The sequence below is a fragment of the Barbus barbus genome (assembly GCF_936440315.1).
Source record: "Barbus barbus genome assembly, chromosome: 48".
In the NCBI taxonomy this organism is placed as follows: domain Eukaryota; kingdom Metazoa; phylum Chordata; class Actinopteri; order Cypriniformes; family Cyprinidae; genus Barbus; species Barbus barbus.
In genome coordinates this window covers 20,818,564-20,842,905 of record NC_136726.1, presented here as the reverse complement: position 1 = coordinate 20,842,905, position 24,342 = coordinate 20,818,564, and the positions used below count along the sequence as shown (strand labels likewise).

General features: G+C 40.0%; 1 protein-coding gene across 3 annotated transcripts; it reads right to left on the bottom strand.

Moving 5' to 3' along the window:
• Positions 1 to 2,408: 2,408 nt before the first annotated feature.
• morc2 (MORC family CW-type zinc finger 2) lies at positions 2,409 to 24,308 on the bottom strand. Of its 3 annotated transcripts, none has more exons than XM_079412584.1 (27): positions 24,115 to 24,308; positions 22,942 to 23,119; positions 21,608 to 21,661; positions 21,461 to 21,495; positions 21,286 to 21,354; positions 21,086 to 21,176; positions 20,902 to 21,010; positions 20,654 to 20,813; positions 20,455 to 20,566; positions 15,237 to 15,362; positions 14,947 to 15,026; positions 9,723 to 9,805; positions 8,764 to 8,849; positions 8,524 to 8,664; positions 8,276 to 8,430; positions 8,024 to 8,152; positions 6,952 to 7,057; positions 6,726 to 6,858; positions 6,558 to 6,644; positions 5,734 to 6,027; positions 5,365 to 5,655; positions 4,305 to 4,365; positions 4,083 to 4,221; positions 3,813 to 3,989; positions 3,639 to 3,732; positions 3,347 to 3,535; positions 2,409 to 3,148 (listed from the first exon to the last, which is right to left on the bottom strand). In XM_079412584.1, the coding sequence occupies exons 2-27, from the start codon at positions 23,007 to 23,009 to the stop codon at positions 3,080 to 3,082; spliced, it is 3,138 nt and encodes a 1,045-aa protein (XP_079268710.1). In that variant the 5' UTR covers positions 23,010 to 23,119; positions 24,115 to 24,308; the 3' UTR covers positions 2,409 to 3,079. The 3 variants fall into 3 exon arrangements, with proteins under 3 accessions (XP_079268710.1, XP_079268711.1, XP_079268712.1); XM_079412585.1 differs by having other exon boundaries at positions 24,164 to 24,308; XM_079412586.1 differs by having other exon boundaries at positions 22,942 to 23,024; positions 24,115 to 24,284.
• Positions 24,309 to 24,342: the final 34 nt, after the last annotated feature.

Genomic DNA, 24,342 nt, shown 5'->3' with positions numbered 1-24,342 from the left:
GGGAAAAATATGGGACGGGAGGGAAAAAAGTCATGCATTTCCCTAAGAAACGTTGCGTTATTGGTTTCAAAAGTACTTTATTAGGCTATATCTTTGTTTCCCCACAACAAATGTTTTGCTGGCGACCGCAGATTTCTCAAGGGAATCCAAACGAACAACAAAAAAGCATTGAAATAGAAATTTTCCTCCCATCTCATTTTTTTTTTACCCTCACCACGTCCCTTTAGGTGTTCTGTATAATTGTGTGAATATAAAATATTAAATGACACCTGTTTATATTGTAATGCCAACTGCAATACTTTTGCCTAATATATTGCAATCTAAAATGCTTGATAACTTTCCTTAAAATAAGTAAAAAAAGATTATTTGTAACAAAAGGCAGATCTGAAACTAATTTAAAGAGATTACAAAAATCTACTAATAAACTCACGAGCCGTTTTATAATTTACCCCAATCTTAAATCTGTTGAGGGATTTTTTAATTGTGTGAATCAACCACATTTAAAGCACATAACACATTCTGTTAAACATTTCTTTTGTTATTAATTATAACCTATTAATTAATAACCTGAGTTTTGTACTTACCTCACAATGTGTTTGTGTTTGTCTTTTAAAACAGGGTTGAGTCTGGTCATGTGAAGCTCAGGAAGGGAGGAGAGAGAATCCTCAGCATCACGTAGACATGAACACCGAAGACTCTCCAACTATCTGCTGACAAACTGAAATGATCCGAGCCACCACAACAGAGCAGCTAAAAACATTGACCTTGACAGGCTTGTTGATCAAATGCCAAACGACTTTTCACAATATGTTCTCTTATGTTATATGACAAGATTCTTATCAGGATTTTTGAAGAATGTCTGAATCAAGTCTATAGGTCTAATTGTTTTATATGGTTGTTCATCTCCTTTATGACTCACGCTCGTCCATGCACTCTTAAAAATAAACGTTCTTTATTGGTATCAATGGTTCCATAAAGAACCTTTACCATCCATGGAACCTTTTCATTCCACAAAAGGTTCTTTACAGTGAAAAAATGTTCTTTAGATTATTAAAATGTTCTTCACATGTAGAAAACTGGTTCTTTTAAGAACTGTTCCTCGAAAGTTTCTTTGGGGAACCAAAACTGGTTCTTCTATGGCTATGTTTGATTAGGGTTGGAGCTAAACTCTGCAGGACACCGGCCCTCCAGGACCGAAGTTGCCCATCTCTGTTCTATGGCATCACTGTGAAAAACAACTTTTGGAACCTTTATTTTTAAGAGTAGGATAATGGCAGTGAATAGCGACCAGCATCAAGCTTTTTAAAAAGACGCAAAAGTGTCACAGAATGATCCCATGTCGTATAATCAAAGTGTTCTGGGGTGAACAAACAGTTTTGGTGGAAAACTGGGTAAAAGTATCTGAGTTGAATATCTCCAGACCGGCAGCACTTCTTGTTGGGACATAGCCTACTACACAAACAACAGATGTTCACCTCAGAAAAGAGAGAACATGGATTGTGTCTCGTTTTCATTAATCTTGATTTCTCACAATTTATGCTTTTTCTGAGTGAGTTGGAGTGAACTGCTGAGCTAAAAACAGTCTCATGAACGCGCAGCTGTGCAGAAAAGGTCAGGAGGTTTGCTAAATAATATAGCCTATTTCATTTCGGTTTGTTGTTCATCAAACCCACCACTCCCAGCAAATTAACTAGAAAATAAAGGGCAATTTCATTTATGAAAAAAATAATGCATTTGAACATTTGATCAATTATAAATATTATGATTAATTTCTTAAGTCATCCAAAATGTCACAAGATCCTTTCTAATCTTTTTCCTTCTAATTAGGCTGTGGGTAACCTCTTCCGTAAGAGTTATTGTTACTGTTATTTTAAAATGTATAGGTTATTTCGTGACGGACATTGTTACTTTATAAATTAGCATCAGTCCCTGTGCACGAAAATTAAAAAAAAAAATGTTTAAAGAAATTTCCTATAAGGTATGATACATTGAATAAAATGTTCTAGAAACTATTCCCTACAAAAAATAAAATAAAAAATATCGCACGAGATCTATAATTTTTCAATTACTTTTTTAAAATTCAGAACGATGAAATTAGCAGAATAATTGACCTCTGTTAATGTTTTCAAATTTTAGGTCATCTTTCCTCCATAGCTTTATAAAGATATGGTATATATCAATTATAGATGTCATTTAATTTAACATTTTTACACTGTACTAGCAGCTGTGCAAAATATAACATTTACAACTTAAAGTCAAGTGTGTATATTTAACCGGCTATTTTTTTAGCATTTCAGCAAATTGTTGTATGCATTCATCAACTGAAAAAAAATAACAATTAAAGTTACAAGTCAAGACCACAAACTGGAAGTTTTTTTTCCAGACAAACAGAATCATAAGACCACATGTACATCCTAAACTTTATTGGACTGTTTTAATAAAACTTTTTAAAAAATATTCTCAGATATAAAGATGACTAAATACTGTAACTGAAGAGGTTAACAACATCAAATCAGTGTTTATTCAAAAAAAAAAAAAACTGGAAACTGGAGGACAAATAAAACAGCACAAACTGAATATCACATCCAACTACATGGAAAACAGGAAGGAACTCAAACTTGAGACAATTCGGATAACATAGCAGCAAGTTAAAGCCCATTTTCAAACTCAAAATGTCAAACTGGTTTGAAAGGAATCAACGCGAGCTGTGAGAACAGCTGCGGACTCTTCCATGAAATCAGGTTGAGAATGAAGCTTTACAACACTGAGATCCTAAAACAGCCAACACAAACTCAAAACCTCCATGTAGAGTAAGTTTTCAAACTGCAGGTTCTATGAAACCATTTGTATCTCTCATCACCTGCGGCCCACAAGTTAAATCTGCTCCAAGGCTGAATTGATGGCCTGAGTTCGTTTTAAACTGAAAATTGCATTGAAGTTGGCTCTTGCTGCATTGTTACAGTACAGGGATGAAGATGTGACCCATCAGCAATCGTCTCATCAGCCATCAGAACACATAGAATGCATGAAACACGTGTAGAGAGTGAAAATGTAGGTAAAACAGAGGAGATGCAGGGTTTCACTCTCCCTTTGTGACCAAATCCTCAATGTAGGCGTCCAGCTCATCGTCACTGCTGATCTCAATGTCCTGTGGAACAAAATAAACATGAACACAAGAAAACTGTGAACTTTCAAAAGACAAAAACCTTTCTTTTTTTCTCCGTTGATAATTCTTAAGTCATTTAAACTCATTAAATTTTCAAAACAAATAGATAAAAAACTGATTCTTACAGGAATGCTGTTGTGTGTGTAAATGCAGTAAAGTGAGTGTGAGCGTGTTTCAGACCTCCTGGACTTTCTGCAGAAGAGCAACGATGTTGGTTCTGAGTTTGCGGAGTTTCTCCTCAGATTCCCGAAGTTTGGCTTCTGCCCCGCTGCTCTTCTCCTCCACGGCTCGTGCCCGTGACTCCGCCCGAGTTTGGTAGGAATTACACAGACTCTGCAGTCCGGCCTCATACTGCTGGAAATACTCTTTCTGCAATTCACAATTAATAATTAATGCAATTCAATTAATATGTGTAAGCACTCAAACAATCTTTGAAGGCTTCCGTGTAGCAGCGACGATGGTCTGTACTCACGATGGGAAAGGCCACGAGGTCCTCAGCACTCATAGTGTTCACAGAATCTTTAGGGATTCGGAAATCCGGAGGGAAAAAATACCGTAGCAACGTCCTGTGCCAAACAAACGGTGAACGACGGGGTTGAAATGCACAAAATGCACATACTATTAACTGAAGAAACCACAAACACACCTCATCATGGTCACAAGGCCTTCTGTGGTCTCTCTACTCGGCCCGCTCTGAGTCGTGTCAGGCTCAGCAGCGGTGGGCGGAGTTACAGACCGTGCCGGACCCTGATTGGTGTCTGGACTTCGGGATTCTGGAGAGGCGGGACGCATAAGACGGACGTCATCGCTGCCCTTAAACACCCTGAAAACAAACAAACACACACAAATTAAACATTTGCTGTATACAAAACATTTTGAAGTTGCAATGAAACCGAACAGATCTGTTTATTTGTACCAGCGGTCTCTCGGAGTGTTCATGGGAACATAGTCGAACTTGACCTTCCAGCGTACGCTCTCCTTTCCCGTCTCTACTGCGGTTATACGACCCGTGAACCACTCGCCGTTCACCTTCGCCTCCACCTGAATTCCTTTATCTACAACAGTTTATTAGATCTATAAATCATACCCCACAGTTGGATACATCCTTTTATAATACGCAACAGTATGCACGTTTTACCTTTCTGTGCATTTTTTATCGCATCTTTCTTCAGATCTTCATTAGTGCTGTTTGTGATAACCTGACAGAGAAATTAAAATCAAAACCACATTAAAGGAATAGTTCACCCAAAAAACGCAAATTTGCTGAATATGTACTTAAACTCAAGCCATCCAAGATTAGTGCTGGACGGTATGGCCAAAATGTTTATCACAATATATTTCTTAATTTCGGTCGATATGATATAATTCTGATATCGATATGAACAATATTAAAAAAGCCTCAGACAAACTGCCAAGTATATTCACAAGATGTCTGTACCTACAAACTTCTGAAAAATGAATTTGCCAAGTATGAAACCTCCTCTGACAAAACTATATATTTTAGAAATAAAAATGAAGTTATGTTCATCTTTTATTTGTATGTAGCCTTCATACAAACAAGAAATGTGAAATCACCGTCAAATAAACATAAGAGTCTCAGACTCACCTGGTTAATAGTAGTATCTTTAACTTTAAACTATAACAGAGACTGATTATTCTTATAGATTGAAACAAAAACATGTTGCTGGAGGGACTTATTGATTCTCTGCCAGCAGGAGGCGCTTCTGGAGCGCAGAAACAGTGATTTCCTCTGTAACGGCTGAACACAAAGCAGCACTGCACTCATGAATGCCTTTATAAAATGAAAAGACAGTTCCCTTCAGAGATACATTCATGTTTTCATTTTGAAACGTGCAGTGCTCATGTTTATTCAACAAAGTCAACCACCACAAATAGGAAACACTGGTAATGTATATTGAAATATCGGAAATGTGTTTAAAAATCATACCACCATTATTGAAAAAAATAATATCACGATATATATTGAATTATTGTCCAGCCCAATCCAAGATATAGATGCGTTTTATTCTTAATGGGAACAGATTACATCACTTGCTCAGAAATGGATCGTCTGCAGTGAATGGGTGCCGTCAGAATGAGAGTCCAGTACATATTCAGCACATTTTCATTTTTGGGTGAACTATTCCTTTAAGTGCGTATTAACCAGTTTCACTCTGGTAATGTGGTGTGAATGTTACCTCAGCATTGGTCTGTTTAACAGGTGCTGCTGCTGCTGGTGTTTTTTGTTCCATGACAGCTTTCCCTCGAGCCTGAACAGATGCCGCCATCTTTGATTTTTTGGGTTGAGGTTCATCCTCTTCCGATGCACTGTCTTCTTCATCGTCGTCATCTTGTTCTTCTTCTTCTTCTTCCTCCTCCTCTTCACTTTCTTCTTCTTCGGCATCCTCCTCTTCCTGGACTCTACCTTTCTTTAGGTTTCCTTTCTTGTTGGTTGGAGTTTGTTTGCCAGCAGTCTTGGCGGATGATGGCTAACAAAAAAAATTAAATAATTTTGTGATTTTTTTGTGCACTGAAACACGAAAGTTTGAGTATATAGGACTACTTACTGTAGTGGCGCGGCTCTGCGTGATGCTTCTGCGAGCCGGTGTCTTTGTGGGCGGTGGTGGGGGCGGGGCTACAGGTTTGGCAGCAGGTTTTGTTGCCTTCGTTGCAGGAGCTGGTGATGATTTCGCTTTGGACGGAGGGGAAGGAGCTGGTGGGGTCCGGGTAGGTCGTGAAGGAGGCGTTGCTTTAAGGGGAGGAGGTTTTGCTATCTGGGGTTGACTGACAACTTTTCTGACCACTGCGGGGAGAGGTGGGGATCGTGGGCGGGGCGCTGCTCGCTGAGATGAGCGGGTCGGCTATTAGGGAGAATAAATAGGTTAAAAATACATATTTATTTATTTTAATATAATAAATAAAATAAAACAATGCATAACATGAAACCTGTCAAAAAGATGTCCAAGTCACGTTTACATTCTTAAAAAAAGATAAATAAATAAACAAATAAATAGAAGAAAATAACCAAAATCTGAGAAAATATAATTTGCATTAAAAAATTAAACCTTATTTTTAAGCATATTTTGCCTCTAGTTATCATACTGTTATGTCAGTATTATAAAAAAAAAAAAAAATCAGTATTATAAAAAGTTTAAAGTATGGCATTGAGAATTTGGTCAGAAAATGTGCCTATAGAGATAGTTTTAAAGATTAAAGAAAGTCTTAAATGAGGGTGAGTAAATTACAGAATCATTATTCAACTATCCCCTTAATTGTGACTAAAATTATTCAGATTAAAAAAAATATTTAGTCTCTCTTGATTGTGGTAAAATGTAACCTAGATATATTTTTGTGAGATTTATCCACAAACATCTGGACACACATACTGTACCTGAGGCGTGCGCTCTTCTGCAGGTTTTGTACTGGCATCTAGAGGGAGCCTCTTTATATCTGCTGCTGATTTTATTGTTGTGGTTTTCTGAATGAGGAGAAATAAAGCATTAATTTACACAAAATGAACACAAAATGGCTCCGAAATGAGCCGAGATCATGGACAGACCTGCATGGCCTCCAGTTTTTCTTGCTGCTGACGGATTTTCTCTGAAATATCTTTCTGTTTGTCCTCTGATGACTTGAAATCCTTTTTCAAAACGCCAATGGGCAAATTCTGCTTCTGCTCAGGAGCATCACACCTAACAGAACAGAACAACAAAGAAGAATGAGGAAGAAGCCAAAAAAAAAAAGTCTTGAACAGTTAGAAAGCTTCTGGTATCTATTTTCCCAACCTGTCTTGGGTTCCGTCCGGGTTCATGAGACACATCCAGCTGTCTGGGTACCGTTTGTCCACAGCATCCATCTGAAACGGCAGCGTCCGCCACTTCAAACACTTATCTACAGGAAGAGATATTGAAAACATTAAGAAATCATATTTATCTTCTGAATAAATGCGAGTGTTGTTTGCCTTCTGCAATGATGGGCTGCCTGTTCTGTGAGTGTTGCTATGCGGTTACTAGGATATTCTGGTTGTTTCTTAGGGCGTTTCTATGTGGATGCTGGGGTGTTCTGGTTGTTTCTTAGGATGTTTCTATGCAGTTGCTACGGTGTTCTGGCTGTTTCTTAGGGCGTTTCTATGTGGTTACTGGGGTGTTCTGGTTGTTTGTTGGGGCACTGGGCATTCTGGGCTGCATTTCCCAAAAGCATCGTAAGCAGTACATCGTAGACCCATTGAAACCAATGGAGCTACGATCAACTTAAGTTTGCGGCGCTTTTGGGAAACGCAGCCCTGGTTGTTTCTTAGGGGCTTTCTATGCAGTTTCTAGGGTGTTCTGGTTGTTTCTTAGGGCATTTCTATGCAATTTCTGGGGTGTTCTGGTTATTTGTTAGGGCATTGGTGTTCTGGTTATTTCTTAGGACGTTTCTATGCTATTCTATTACTGGGGTGTTGTGGTTGATAGTGGTTTCTATGAAGTTGCGAAGGTGTTCTGATTGTTTCTTAGGGCATTGCTTTGCAGTTGCTGGGGTGTTCTGGTTGTTTCTTAGGGCATTGGGTGTTCTGGTTGTTTTTTAGGGGGTTTCTATGCAGTTGCTGGGGTGTTCTGGTTGTTTCTTAGGGCATTGGGTGTTCTGGTTGTTTTTTAGGGGGTTTCTATGCAGTTGATGGGGTGTTCTTGTTGTTTTTTAGGGGGTTTCTATGCAGTTGATGGGGTGTTCTGGTTGTTTCTTAGGGCACTGGGTGTTTTGGATATCTTTTAGGGTGTTGCTATGTTGTTGCTAGTGTGTTTTAGGCGCTTTCTTGCTGGCTCAAGTCAAAAGATCCCACCCACATGACTCTAGTTATGCACATAAATATGTTCATACCACACTGTATGGTGACCGGGATCTCCATGGCTCTCCGCCTACGAAACCGGAGTTCATTTGAGGGGACGGAGTTCCAGTTAGCCGACAAATAACCAAATTCATCCCAGAATTTCACTATGCCCTTCTGAGCTGTTGAGGGAAACATTTCATTCATGTTAAATTTATTTCAAAAATTATTTTTAGCTATTAAACTTACAAATTAATCATTCATATCTGCACATATTACACAAAAAGAAAGACACACAGACTGACCTATACCGATATCCTTCCAGTACTGGGCGAGATATTCTCCCATGGCTCTCAGTAAGTGTCTGTATTCTTTAGCGTCTGCAAAGTCCTGCTTGTTGTGCGTTGGTTCGAGCACTAGATAGGGAACATCCACTACTCCTACAACACCCCCACAGGCCCTGATACACCCATAGACAGTAGTCATCCATACTGTTAAAGCTATTGTTACACATCAGCTTACATAATGAAGTTTGTGCATTTTTTTCACTCACATTCCTCCCTCCAGCTGTGGTCCGGTCTTCTCGTACATCTTAATTAGACGGCTGCAGTTATAGACGAACATTCCGTCCTGGTCTCGTCTCTCGATGTTCACACCGAATATAAAGTTCAGCTCCTTGGGTTCTTTCAAAGCTCTGAAATGGAAAGAAAAACAGACAAAATATCTCAAGGCACTCTTTAAGAGTTCATAGTGTGTTTGTAGGTGCGCATTACATGTTACAGGCTTGTATTACTTTTGTTTGGATGCATGGATGGCTTGTTTTCTAGTAGCTTCGGCACGTAACGCCACAGCTGAATCTTGTGCCTTTCTCAGAGCAGCCTAAAACCAGCGACAGAAAATAAAACATATTAAAAACTTGCAGATCCAACAAGCACTTCTAAATTGCCATTTAATAAATTAATTGATAAATAAAACTAAAGAAGAAAATGTGAGTAGATCTGTATTTCCCTGCAAAACTCAAAAATACTGGATTTTTGACTTTCATGAGCTGTAAGCTCTAATCATCAAAATTATAACAAAAAACTTTTGAAATGTTTTACTTTACGTGTAATGAATCTAGAATATATATAAGTTTCACTTTTTGAAATAAGTTACAATAAAGAAATGAACTTTTTCACGATATTCAAATTTTTTGAGATGCACCTGTATTGGAATAAAAGGGTAATTGTGGCCAATGTGTATTAGAGAAAAATAAATAAATCATAATGACCCCCCCCCCCCCCCCATTTCCCCCCCAATGAAAGGTTAGATTTTTGTGAATTTTTAAATAAAAGATCAAAAGGATTAACAATGCATATTTATTTTCACAGTATACATATTCACCATATTTACCAAGGGTACCAACAATTCTGACCACAGCTGTAAGTCCTTATGTCATACTAACATAAACTATGCTTCCAGCTGTAGTTCCAACCACACAACTGCAACTCTGTTTGCAAATGTTAATTTGAACTATGGATTCGGGAAACACCAAATCCTTGAACTACTGGTAATGATGGAAATTGCGACCATAGTTGGCTAACTACTGTATGCTTTTGGGAAACAATTTGATGGCCCAAGTCAATCCTTATTCATGGGAAATTCTTGTAATCATTTGCTTTTGTTTCACAGAAAAGTTGAGATCCTTGATCTTTGACTGAGATTCAGTTCTGGGTCTGAAGTGTGTGTGTTGGGATGGTTGTGAAGTCTTACTCTGGCTTCTTTGGATAAATCATCACCAAGCTTTAACTCCAGGGCACGAGCTTTACTCTCGGCCTCTCGTGCCTTCTCCTCGGCTAGAGAGGAAGTCAAACATATGCACAAGAGAAAAAAAGAAAGAAAAAGGGACATGAGTGATTTGATTTTACAGCACAAAGTCTAATTCACTGAGAATCCAGTCAAAAACATTTACTTTTTCTTGCTTTGTTCCAATCCTTCTCAAAGGAAGAGCAAAAAGATAAATATGCCAATTGTGTGTGAAAGCGCGCCGCTACATCCTGTCAAAACTTGTGGTTCAGTATTTGAAGAGGTTGTAGCGTCTGCGTAGGCTCATTGATGGTTGATTACAATTGGTTTTAAGAGACCCTTTTAGCCTTTTTACATTTGCATATAAAATACTGACCTGGCCTCACCGTTTACATTTATATGGGTGCTAAATTGCCAATGGTTTTTGCCCACTATCAAAAAGATGCTAAGCAGATCACCTCTCTGGTCTCCCTATCAAACTTCAAACACATTCCGAAGAGCATGACCCCTGTGCCAGGCACCAACGGCCTAACTAGACCAGTAGTCCGTCTTCAAAATTCCAAATACACATAACGCACTCACATAAAGACATAATCAAGCAGTTATAAATGTATCTGGTATATGCATGCGTTGTATGTATATTCCCCTATTATATTAACCTTGTTACAAACCTCTACTTGTATTAGTTAGACTTTAAACACCTATATTCAAGTGAGTGTATCTCTGCTTTAATATTGTCTAGGAGTTACTTTCTTGGTATCAAAATTATCTTCTTTTTATTCCTCGAACAATGATGTACACTATGTGATCATGAAATGCAATGCATCATACAATTTTTACTATGCTTTGAAGTAAAACTGCACCAACTCTCCAGAGCAGCAATAAATATGCAAACGAACATCTGTGCATTGCTCCAGGTCTGGCGTACCTGGATCCACAGAAGGAGTTATACTTGGATGCTGGATTCTCTAGCCACTGCCTCAGCGCTGGTCTATACCAACGATATGACCAGGACAAAAGAATCTTCTTCCCCCAGAGTGCAAATACTCAGACTGTGAAAAAGCCCTGCTCTGTACTGTATGGGACATCCAAAGATTCTCCAACTACATTGGAGCACAGAAAGTGATCATCGATGCCTGTCACATTTCTTAACAGCCAGCGCATCCGCGACGGTGTGGTCACAAACGTACACATAGCCACATGGCTAATGGCCCTCCAAGGGTGCAAAGTGGAAGCATGATATGCTCAAAATCACAAGTCGGCGCTGGGTAATGGCCTGGCAGCCAGCCAAAACTGCTCCGACAAGACACCGACTGAGTGCGTAGACGCAGAAAGGCCCCAACTACTGCCAACGACCTGCCACAGGTATTTTGACAAGAATGTCTGCCAAAGTATGCCCACAGCCTACGTCGATGGATGTTCCTACAACAACGAGGGCATCCTAAATGCAAGTGCAGGTATTCTCTGGCTAAATGCTCATCCATGCCCACCACAACACTTCAAACTGGGCCCACAATCATCACAATATTCCAAGATAGCAGCTATTCTCATAACCTTGCAAATAGCATCATCCCATAACATCAGATAACTGCTAAACTGCACAGACTCCAGCCATATGCCAGGCTTGGCTTCACATGCCATCTTCCAGTCTGGAAGCAAAATGGTTTCAAGACAGCAAACAACAAACCAGTTAAACACCAACACCTGTTCCAGGCATGCAACGTCATCAGAAGTGAACATGATATTATTGTCTACTGGAAGAAAGTGAAAGGACACTCGAAGCAACCTGGTCCAGACAAGGACCTCAACGACCAAACGGATGCCCTAGCCAAAGCAGGTGCACTACACAGCGAGTTATGGTCTCCACCAACCGAACCACCCACCCTTAACGTGGCAGCAATAACCCACAGCAAACATACTCAACCCACCACAATGCCCACCTCACAGTCGCTCACACTGGCTCCTCAAATCTCCACTAATGACATTGCTGACATGCAAGCCTCTGACTCCTCCATACAGACTATTCTTCACCACCTCTCTGACCCCTCCAACCACCCTATCACACCTGCTCAGCTTGCTGATGCTCTGACCCTCAAAGGAATACTCAACATAAAACCCATGCTGCGTACGATGGACAACATTCATGCATACATGTTGATGTATGCCCACGACGCACCATGTGTGGGACACCACGGCACAAGAGCCACTTATGAGACACCAAAACAAGTGGCATACTGGCCCGGCATGCAGCAAGATGTGGCAGAGTATGTGAAAGGATGCCTTGTTTGCTGCCAATTCCAGCACAGCGCAGAGGAGTCAAATTTCCTTGGTCAGACCTCCAAGGAATGCCTCCCAGCACCCAATGACACTGCACAAAAAACAGCATACCTCCTGATGAATCACATATTCTCCAGGTTCGAGCTGCCGCTGAGAGTCAACTCAGACAGGGGCACCCACTTCACAGCTGAGATCATGCAGCAGATTTGGAAACTTCTGGGAATACAAGCACAACTGCACATAAGTCACCATCCAATCTCTTCGGGTCAAGTGGAACGAACAAATCGGACTGTGGTCAGCATGTTAAGAAAATACGTGTCTGCTAACCAGAAGGACTGGGATGTGAAACTTCCCCTGGTGCTTATGGCCATTAGAGCAACTCCACATGAGTCAACAGGTGTGCCTCCCTTCGAATTACTGACAGGCCGTCAAATGACAGTGCAACTTGCTGTACCAGCCAGGAGACTCCAACCTTGTCACCGCCTACACCACTCACCAATACCTTGAGGAACTACACCGGCATTTGAGAACCACATTTGCTTTTGCCCAACAACAACTCCAAAAGTGTGCAGAAGGCCAGAAAGCATACTACGACCGGAAGGCGTCACACAAAGAACTGGATGTGGGTGACAGGGTCTGGTATTACTGCTACACACAGCCACCTCAGACTGTCTCTCATCGACTATCAAAGAAGTTTCTGCCACACTGGACGGGACCGCATGAAATTGTGGACAAACTCTCTCCTGTCGCATACCTGAGCCGGGGACAGAAAGAACCAGTTTTCAAATGGGTCCATCGTAACCAGATCAAGAGACAGATCAAGGGCTAGTGCTAACTAGGCCTTGCTATAGTTCTCAACAAAGACTGTCCTGAACAGATAAGAAATTTCCTCACTGATCCACTGCCTTTCTCCTCCTTCTCTGAATAAGGATGCTGCTGTGGTTCTCCATCCGATGCCTCCAGCTAACCAGAGGACATCACATCGCCAGGTCCAGCATCAGGCATTGTACTGAGGGACCAACCTGGACTTCTCATCACCAACTGCAGGACTCACACCCAAAAGGTGTATGTCTGACTTGACCCCCGAAACGTCTACAGGACACATCATCCCCAGGCAGCTGCACACTACAGTTGGGCAGGTGCCCGATGGACTGAAAATACCCTCTCTCACGCAGAAGCTGATATCAAACACATGCTCACCCAGTTGCAGGAAATGACCGTCACCCAAGCAGAGCTAACAAACCAGCGCAACAAACACACAAGTCACAGAAACGCAAGCAGAGATTGTGGGAAATCAGTGGCTCGTCAACACACCTATCCGTGCTGCCACACTGACCTATGACCAGCATGACACTGCCACCCGTGTCAGCCTGCACAACCATAGTATGTGGATTCAAGTGCCCAAAGGTGCCATCCTCCACCTCGGGGACCTGGCACTGTACCACCTTCCAAGTGAAGAGTACCAATCCAAGGTAGAAATTCCAGATTTCTTCAAGGATCACAGTCTCACCCTGGAACCTGAACTGGAACTGAGCATTGAGAAAGGGGGGTCCCAGATGATTGACATCCCCCCAATCGACACAGCCATCCAAGCACTGTCTCGGCTGCCTGTACAGACTAACTTGTACAGACTAACCGTTGCCCGATCCTGGACCGCCGCCGACACGGCACTTTGCTTCGCCACAGCAATTGGGTATACCCTGACACACGGCCTTGCCTTTGTCCTGTTTAACAGAGTCAACGGGGTGCAAAGGTCCATGAACAGGTGCACAGCTGCCCTTCCTCGAACCTTCAAACGGAACCATCAAAAAAGAGGGACCCAGGCAGAGACATTGCTGAACCTGACCAAGGTTAACACCAAAGCTGAGGATCCGAAGGCTGAGGAAAATTACAAACCACCTTTAAACGCCTATATTCAAGTGTTTGAGTGTATCTCTGCTTTAATATTGTCTAGCAGTTACTTTCTTGCTATCAAAATGATCTTTTTATTCCTCGAACAATGATGTACACTATGTGATCATGAAATGCATCATACAATTTTTACTATGCTTTGAAGTAAAACTGCACCAACTCCCTAGACCAGCAATAAAAATGCAAATGGGCCATAAACGGAGACAAAGAAAGTTTCTCCCGCTCAAAATTCATGCCTCTGATTGGCCTAATCGGCGCTCAAAACTCTTCTTCTTGAGACAGACACGCTCCAAACTCTTGAGTTTAACCTTCTGGCAGTTTTACCTTCAAGTAACTTTGTGGACTTGCTGTGGACTTTCCTATCTTCAGAAGAACCAGAGGAAAATCTTCAGCTCCCTCCTAAAGAAATCATCAAGAACCTCTTGTCTACCGCATCAAGACTCTTATTCAGCAACAAAACCAATGCAAGTAACCGTTTACAACTATTTTTAAGGTGAATTGTGATTCTCTGATGATTCTCATTTAGGTTGTGGTTAATTGATGTGAAATACTGTCATTCTTTTGCTCTGCTCTCTCTTTTCCTTCCTTCATTCTGTACATATATATGTTTTGCTTAGTTTAGTTGTATGTTATGTTACATGCTAAACTACAACTAGTAAGGTACAAGTAGGAACGCTATCGTTCCTTGGTCAGGAAAATAATCTTTCCTAGAACTGATAAATAATTATATTGTCTGCTCGGTGGATGGACAGATCAAATAATTGTAATATCGATTCTGCTATAGTTAATTCTAAGATCTAATCTAAATAGTTATTATTAATTATAACCAGTTATAATTAATGATAAATATTCCCCTTTTGAGTTAATTTTGCTACAAGGTTAAAAGCAGAAATGGTCAGTTAGAGGAAATGCCATTAGAAGCCACAAAGCCTGAAGTCAACCTCCCTTAACGCCCAATGCTAGTCAGCTCTGAGATGTTTATGTGGACTGAGGTTAAACTCACCAAGTTTCGAGAGGTGATCTGCCTTCTTGACCTCCTGCTCCGCACGGGTTTTAAAGCGCGTTGATGTGTATTTGTATATCCTAGAAGTTAAAAGAAAAGAATGTGTAACTTATATATTGAGTCAGGATTTGTTTTGCCACAGCCTCTGAGGGAGTTTTCACACTTCATTTAGTTCACAAGAACTGCTAATAAGCATTTTTTCACTTATTTCACAACATTAAGAGGTCAATTTGGTTTTACAACACCCTGAGATTATGTATATATGTGAAACTGGTATTTTTCGTGTTTACCTAGGGTTATATAAGCAACAGGACAATCTCTTGGTTCTGACTTTGTGACCCTGAAGGAAGATCCTCATTCTTGGATCGATGTACAGGACAGCAGCATATGCACGGAATGACCTCCTCTCTGGCTTCCTGTTTGCAACACAAACATACGTGTTAGTATCACCAAAAACATCCAACACTGCATTCACATGATAAAAACACTTGCCGCATGCCAGCTTAAGAGAAACATAAGTCGGTTTATGATAATTCTGCTCCTGGAAGCCCAACTTTCTATAGGGTTTAACTCCAATCTGATCCACCACTGATGTCTAGCTGATTTAAAGGAATAGTTCACCCCAAAATTAAAATGAGCTAAAAGTGTACTCACCCTTAGGCCATCCAAGATGTAGAAGAGTTTGTTTGTTTATCAGATTTGGATAATAGCATTGCACACTAATGGATCCTCTGCAGTGAAAGGGTGCCGTCCAGTGGTGTATTGTAACAAAGTAATAATACTTTGTTACAGTACTTAAGTAATTTTTGGGAGCATCTGTACTTTACTTGAGTTTTTATATTTCAGCCAACTTTTACTCCACTAGCTTTCCTAAATAAAATGTACATTTTTACTCCGATACATTTAAAACTATCCTCATATCATATACACACAGAAATGTAAAGGTATTCGGCAACTCGTCAAAATAAAAGTTTGGTTTAACTGGACATTGTGGCAGAAATATATTACTATTGTTCAGTAGAATGTATGTAATAGGCTACTACTACTAACATTAGTAAAACCTTATTTTTAAGGAATAATCATATAATATTTCTTTAATGTTTTAATTGTAATATTACATCCCCTTTATTTTCCAAAAAATAAAATCTTTAATTTTCATTAATTAAAAGATAAATTAAATGAATGTTTTATGCCTTAAAAAAAATTAAATGCACAACACAGAATTTCTGAGGGAAAAAAAATTAAAGGCTATAGTATGAATAAATGTAACTTGTTTTTATGCTTTCAAATAATTACACATGCTAAAAAACAGAATTTGCTAACAAAACATTTCATGGAGCCCTAAACATGTAATTTTTGTTAAACTTTTAATAAATTGGTGTTAAATTGTTTAAGTTTCATGATTTTAATTAATTAGACATGCTTTTTGATTAATAAAATTGAATTTAACCATTAAAGAGGAGTCCAGAAAAATTTTACCGGAAAAAACGGAGCCCCCCCCCCAAACCGAAAAAATAAGGGGAAACACAGCTATTTAAAAGTTAAAACACCTAAATAACGGATTTGTTTCTTTCAAACACGCAGCTTTTTGTTTCACAAGACATTAACTGATGGACTGGAGTGGTGTGGATTATTGTGATGTTTTTATCAGCTGTTTGGACTCTCATTCTGACGGCACCCATTCACTGCAGAGGATCCATTGCTGAGCAAATGATGTAATGCTACATTTCTCCAAATCTGTTCCCATGAAGAAAAACTCATCTACATCTTGGATGGCCTGAGAATGCAGTAAGTTTTCATTTGGTGTGAATTACTGCTTTAAGTGTGTTTACTTACGGTTGGTGCTAAGATCTACAGAAAGGTGAAGAACTGGTCCCATATTTATCAAGCTTTTTAAAGTGCCAATTAAGTCTTAAGTGCTGAGAATTCGTGAAATTTACTCCTACTTTCGAACTTAAGCAAAAAAAGCAAATTATCAATTACTCTCCCAGTTATTTAAGACAGCTCAAGAGGTCTCTCAAGTGGTTAGGAGTTGCCAGTAGGGGCTTGTGAAGGCGATGAGGAGACAAAGACGTGCGCAAATCTTTCAGGAGAGGAAGAATGGTCTTGAAATGTTTGATGACGAGCACTTAATAAAATGATAACAATTTTGCTATGTTACAGCCTTATTCCAAAATGCATTAATTTAATTATTTTCCTAAAAATTCTACAAACAATACCCCATAATGACAACGTGAAAGAAGTTTGTTTGAAATCTTTGCAAATTTATTAAAAACAAACAAACAAAAAAAAATCTCACATGTGCATAAGTATTCACAGCATTTGCCACGACACTCAAAATTGAGCTCAAGTGCATCTTAATCATCCATAAAATGTTTCTACAACTTGATTGGAGTCCACCTGTGGTTAAGCGCATTGCTTTGAGGTAGATGTGTTTTGTAAGTAAATGTTTCATTATATTACTGGTGTTGCCTCCTTTGTTCACTACTACACTACTGCATATATTGCGTCTGACACTGGTTTGGCTTAGTTTTGTAACGTGAGCCCACACTTTCGAACGTTTCACTCTTGCCAAGATGACTGATTGCACACAAACACACACCGCATATGCGCACTGATATCACACACACATCGAGCAAACAACGGCCACATCATTCAGTGAAGGAAAATGACAAGCAGCAGCTTCTAATTCGCCATTAACTTTGAAGTTAAACAACGCAAGTATTGATAACAGTATCATTTGTCCTGAAGTTTACCGGTAGTCCGGTATTGACCAAATTACGTACCGGTCCAAAAACATACTGGTTCTCGGTAACCGATTCATAATTCATATCTCTGCATTTTTTGGCTGATTTGCGGTATACGGTATATATCTCGGTATTTTTTTAACGCTTTTGTATTTGGATTAAAAAAATAAAGTGAATGTAACCATGTAGGCATATATTATGTGCAAAAAATGGATTAAAATCACATTACATTTTAATATTGTAACATTGCCATCTAAAAACAAAAATAATGCTTTTAAAGCAGAAGTTAAATTTACTAAACTAAAAATTTAAATAATAAAAAAGCACAGACTAATTGAGTAAAAATACTATTTTGATTACCCCATTACAGTTAGTGCTATAACACAGATACACTTAGGTTTAAAATTCTACGTCACATTTATTGTCCAACTACAAATATTTATATACTTGTGTATGTATACTTTAGTCAGAATTATTGCTCTCCTATTTTATCGCGCTCTGTCTGTTCTAAATTAAGTCTGTGAAGTTTAGCAGAGAATCGCAAAGCAAAGGGCTCATGCACTTCTGACAGCAAAAATGTAAATATTTCCATGGCTTTCTAACATTTACAGATGGAGAATATACCTTGTAAGTTAAGAAAAGGGTGGAGTGCTCACTCCGGGTCAGGGATGAGATCCTTCCCCAAGTGGAGGAGTTTAAGTATCTCGGGGTCTTGTTCACAAGTGAGGGAAGGATGGAGCGGGAGATTGACAGACGGATTGGTGCGGCATCAGCAGTGATGCGGGCGCTGCATCGATCTGTCGTGGTGAAGAAAGAGCTGAGCTGAAAGGCTAGGCTCTCGATTTACTGGTCGATCTACGTTCCCACGCTCACCTATGGTCACGAGCTGTGGGTAGTGACCGAAAGAATTAGATCGCGGATACAAGAGGCCGAAATGAGTTTCCTCCGTAGGGTGGCTGGACTCTCCCTTAGAGATAGGGTGAGAAGTTCAGTCATCCGGGAGGAGCTCAGAGTAGAGCCGCTGCTCCTCCGCATCGAGAGGAGCCAGATGAGGTGGCTCGGGCATCTGGCTAGGATGCCTCCTGGACGCCTCCCTGGGGAGGTGTTCCGGGCATGTCCCACCGGGAAGAGACCTCGGGGGAAGACCCAGGACACGTTGGAGAGACTATGTCTCTCGGCTGGCCTGGGAACGCCTTGGGATCCCCCTGGAAGAGCCGGACGAAGTGGCCGGAGAGACGGAAGTCTGGGTTTCCCTGCTTAGGCGGTTGCCCCCGTGACCCAATTCCGGATAAGCGGGAGATAATGGATGGATGTAAGTTATGCATTAAGGAAAACAGCACATCTCAAACACATTAAACAGCATCTCTGTCAGCAGCACACGCAGCCTTTCTGTCAGAGCATCTGACGGTGCGAGCCTGAGACGTTTATAGGCTACTATATCTTACAAGCTTTTTTAAAGCTCTTAATTATAAAGCTTGTCACATGTTTAGAACAAATTGTGTTAAGCACTTTCTACGCAGCAGTTCAGTCCTCCGCTAGATATTTTTTTCAGATGTGCTCGTTTCAAACTAGTCTACTGTAAATCGATATAAACGGTATTGCCTTCATACGTATCGCTTATAAAAAATATATCGATATATCGTACAAACTCGATATACCGCCCAGCCCTAGTTCTCGGTACCCATCCCTATTGAGAGGTGAAGAGGCGAGGAGAAGAATGGCAGAAAATTGCCAAATGATGATGATCGAAGCTTGTCGCATCACACCCAAAATGACTTGAGGCTGTAATTGGTGCCAAAGGTGCTTCAACAAAGTATTGTGTAAAGGCTGTGAATACTTATGTTTTCAAAGATTTCAAACAAACTTCTTTCATGTTGTCATTATGGGGTATTGTTTGTAGAATTTTGAGGAAAATAATGAGTTTAATCCATTTTGGATAATAGGCTGTAGCATAACAAAATTTGAAAAAAGTGAAGCGCTGTGAATACTTTCCGGATGCACTGTACATTACCAAGGAACATCATTACTGACTTCAGTCTAACGCGAGTATTATGGTCTTTAAAAACACTCCCATTATAATCAGTGAAGCTATCTACACTGTATAATGAATAAATCTCTTACCACTTATTCACACTGCACACATCTGCGGTGTGTTACAGCTCCGATACGGCCACCAGAGCTGATCGCGGCCATTCTAGTCAATGCTTGTGTTTATACCAACCGCGCTGCCGCACATTTCTGAAGCGTCCCATTAGTGGCGCTCCACACTACATCACTGAATAGGCACCTTGTCTATTTTTGACGTCTTGCTATTGTCAACAATAATCGGCACAAACCTAAAGGCAGGTCAGTTAACAGCACACTGGTTTAAAATTGTAATTAAGACATAGTGGAAAACATGTTTATCTTCTTATCAAAATGTATTCTCTTGAAAATTCTTTATTGTCAAATGTGTGCTGAATGTAGAATTCCTTCCTCTTAGGAATGTCACCATTCAATGTGAATTTATCTGAGAATATTCTTAAATAAGGAAACCTATTCAGTGATTGGTCCATGCCTGTCATCATCCAAAATCCTGTTTGTGGCACAGTGTCTTACACTTAAGATTTAGTCCTACACTTCGCTTAAATTATGACTGAGATGCTTGATAACAAACTTTTAAGCATAGCTTTGAGCCAAGAATTTTTTTACACTGAAGTCAATTCTTAGCAGTGTTCTTGAGAGTAATTCTTAAAGGCTTGATAAATACGAGTTAACTCACACTCCCTCTACAGGCGTCCCAGCCATCAGAATGTCCTGGTGGTCCGTCTCCACATCCAACTCAGGCTCTCGGTTATCCATCAACTTCAAGTTATAAACTACAACCAGCGTACCTACAAACACACAGTACTCAGATTTAACAGCCTCATTCAAGACAATCAAATGGATTTCATTTTTGACAAACTGCTGTAAAAACCAACCACTAGGTCCTTCGATCTTCTTGAACTGGCGGAATAGCTGCTCTTCATTCTTAAAAGGTGAATACTTAAAGATGAGTTCAGTCTCAGTAGCGTACTTCTCGGTGTCTTGAGTCAGAGGCTGCTGGGTCTTTGCATCCCAACTGGGTAATGGGACAATCACCTTCGAGAACAGGCCAAAAACTCTCAGAGGTCTGCTTTTTTTGTTCTGAATGAGTGGTTGTATATGATGGCTTAAATCAACATCCTACCTCGTCCAGACCCTCTTCTTCATGAAATGTTCGTGACAAAAACAAACATGTTAATTTGTCATCTTTTTTGGTGAAAAGAATGAAGTCCTTCCCAATACGCATGGAACCCCTACAAAAAAACAGGATGTTTATGTATTAAAAAAAACTAAATGTCAAGATACAAGAAAAGTGTCATAATACTTACGACTTTAATCCGTTTCCATACTGGCCAATGTGAGTGGACTCTGGGAATCGTTTGCTTGATTTGCCAAACTGGATGACATGCGTGGCTTCGCCTATTCAAAACATTTCTACTGTCATCACTGTGTCATGTATGAGATATCGTTGAGTGGAAATGCATGCATTTTGTGGCATGAATGGTTCAGTTTTCTTTGCTTTACTCACTGGGATCCATTCCAGTGCCATCGTCAAGAAAACACAGCATAAACCCGCCTCTCAGATCTGGTCTCTTCTCTGATTGGCCATAACAAGTGAATATTAACATATTAGTGATCAATTTATTTTGTTACAATACATATTTTTGCTAGTATTACTGTAACATAAAACTATTGTATCCAACCTGTGTAGATGTCTATCCGTGTGGCATTTGCGTCTCTGTAGATGAGAAATGGAGAGAATGTTGACTTTAATGGTGTAAATCATTTCAATGATTCCTCAGTATGTCAGTAATACTTAATAATTACTGATGGAAAAACAGTGTTAGTACCTTGAGTTGTCCACGAGTTCGGCCAACGCTCCAAAAAGAAACTCGTGGGTTGTCCTGTCGGCAATAAAATATTTAGTCAGCGACAAAACAAAAGTGATCTTTGCCTTGTGTTACTTTTGTAGTTTATGGTTGATAAGCGCAGAAGTATGCAACAAAGTTGAGTTGTTACACAAGATCATTTCAGCATTATTAAAACATTGTCATGAATGTACAACCAAAACAACATCCACATTCAAAACTGCTCTTTGGTGTTCAATTCACAAACACATTTACACTGATCGCCCTCCCATTTATTGGAGAAAAAAAAAAATAGCTCTGCATCGCAAAATGCCAATTGTGCCACAGCATTTCATCAAAAAGGAATGACTTCTCGTCAAGTTATCGCTGCAAACTGCTCTGTAGAAAGTAAAGGCAGGATTTCACCGACTGTTCACCGACCAACCATGAATGCATGTTGACAAAACTGGCCGCTTTTGAGAATCACAAGCTCCAGTCTGATTGGCTGACTGCTATGCAGGCTTTAGCAGTAGGGTGTACCAAGTTAATCAATCAAAAAATTGTAACATCAATTAAAATTTGTAACAATCAACACTAATCTATGTGGTTAATGCTTTGCATTTATATAAGATGTAATTGTCAGATGATAAATTAACATTTTTACACAAGAACACATAATATTCTGCGATCCCACAGCCGCATAATCTAAACACTAAAAATCAAGCACAGTCTCAAAAATACCAAAGCAATCCTTCCCAGAGTCCCCATTGTAGCCTGTTTCAGGACGTTTCTCTTACTGGGGAAGTCGTGGCCTAATGGTTGGGGAAGTCTTACTGGGGAAGTCGTGGCCTAATGGTTGGGGAAGTCTTACTGGGGAAGTCGTGGCCTAATGGTTGGGGAAGTCGTGGCCTAATGGTTAGAGAGTCGGACTCGTAATCCAAAGGTTGCGGGTTTGAGTCTCGGGCCGGCAGGGATTGTAGGTGAATGTCCAGTGCTCTATACACCCTCAATACCACGACTGAGGTGCCCTTGAGCAAGGCACCGAACCCCCAAATGCTCCCCAGGCGCCGCAGCATAAATGGCTGCCCACTGCTCCGGGTGTGTGTTCACGGTGTGTGTGTGTTCACTGCTGTGTGTGTGTGTGCACGTTGGATGGGTTAAATGCAGAGCACGAATTCCGAGTATGGGTCACCATACTTCACTGTAATGGTTGTACCAAACTCCATTATGAAAAAACCCATGGCATAGTTTTATTTAATCACAAGTTTTTATATAATCGCAAATATGCAAAAAATATCATCAAACATGCACATAAACGCACTAAAATGAGTACTTACGAGTTTGTGTGCAGATATTCAAAGGTGAGCTGAGCTCGGTTTAGTGAGCTGTAATTTGTGTAGGCCATCGTCTCAAAATAAAACTAAATTAAAACAAAGAGAAAACCAGCTGATTGTATTCACGTGTCGTCTCTACATTCTTCTCATATGATGAGAATCAAGTGTGATTGTTCAACACCTAGTAAAGAAGAAACAAACATCTCAGTACAAACCATCCATAGATCTATTGCAAAACTGTAGAATACCACCTGTTGATATTAACATACAGCTTACTGTGATTTATACTTAATATAGACAGTAGGTAAACGTTTCAAGCAGTAGTAAGCTACGTTACGGCTATGATGATCACATGTGGCATCCAGCAAAAATTTTTGGATATTTATTTGGTTAGTTTGCATTTTTAATTCAATTTGGAGTAAAAACTTCTCTTTATTTGAGGCTGTCAAATTAATAAGTCAAAATAGAGATGTTAAATATCGTAATTACTTCCAATGCATTCAAGTGCAATGCATTGTGGGGATCCATACAGTGTGTTCTGTTGTATACTGCATTTTGGCAAATGTATTTGAATACTGTGCCTAGTATACATACTACATCACAGAAACTGTAAAGTAGTGTTATATAGAGAATAGCCTCAAACTCAGTATTTGTAACCTTATGACACTACAACATTTGCCATTCGGTGTGCTTTTACATCTCTTGTCACATTAAACATTTAGTCACTGTGAATTGTGTGGCTTTTTAATATCCTTTCTTATTGTAGGCATGCATGATGAATTTATTGTGCATTTACACACTTCTGCCTTTTAAAATGGTAATGCATGCTTTCTTTTTTTCTGGGCTAAATAATGCATTCTACTGGTGAGCTCATAAATGGGCTGTGTCTGAGGGACATTTTACATTTTCAATTCACACAGAAACACACGCCAGGCCAGCCCATGCTGCAAGGCCCTTAAGATCCATGCAGCAGCAGAGACTGATGATCTACTAACGCTTTCATTCACTAAACGCTCACTAAATTAGTATCTAGACTGTCGAATGTACCTCCTGACTCATGCAATAAAGCACTGGTCAAATAACTGCGGCCTGCCCATAAACAACCGTTTACATTTACAAAACCAGCAGCCTTTGTACAGTAACACAAGCAATAAATGTGATTTCAATAATGCAAACCATTTAACCATTCCGCGACCTCCGTTTGATTTTATCCAACGGTTTCTGCCTGTTGCATGAGGAAAACTACCAAACAGAACGTGTTTATTCCTTTTTCGTTCATAGAAAGTAGACGCAAGGCCTCGAATCGCTCCAGCAGCGTTTTCCCTCGAACAACACGCACAAGCAACGAGACAGCATGCCCCGCCCTCCTCGCCGCGCTCAGCCAATCGCGTGGCCCGCTGCGTC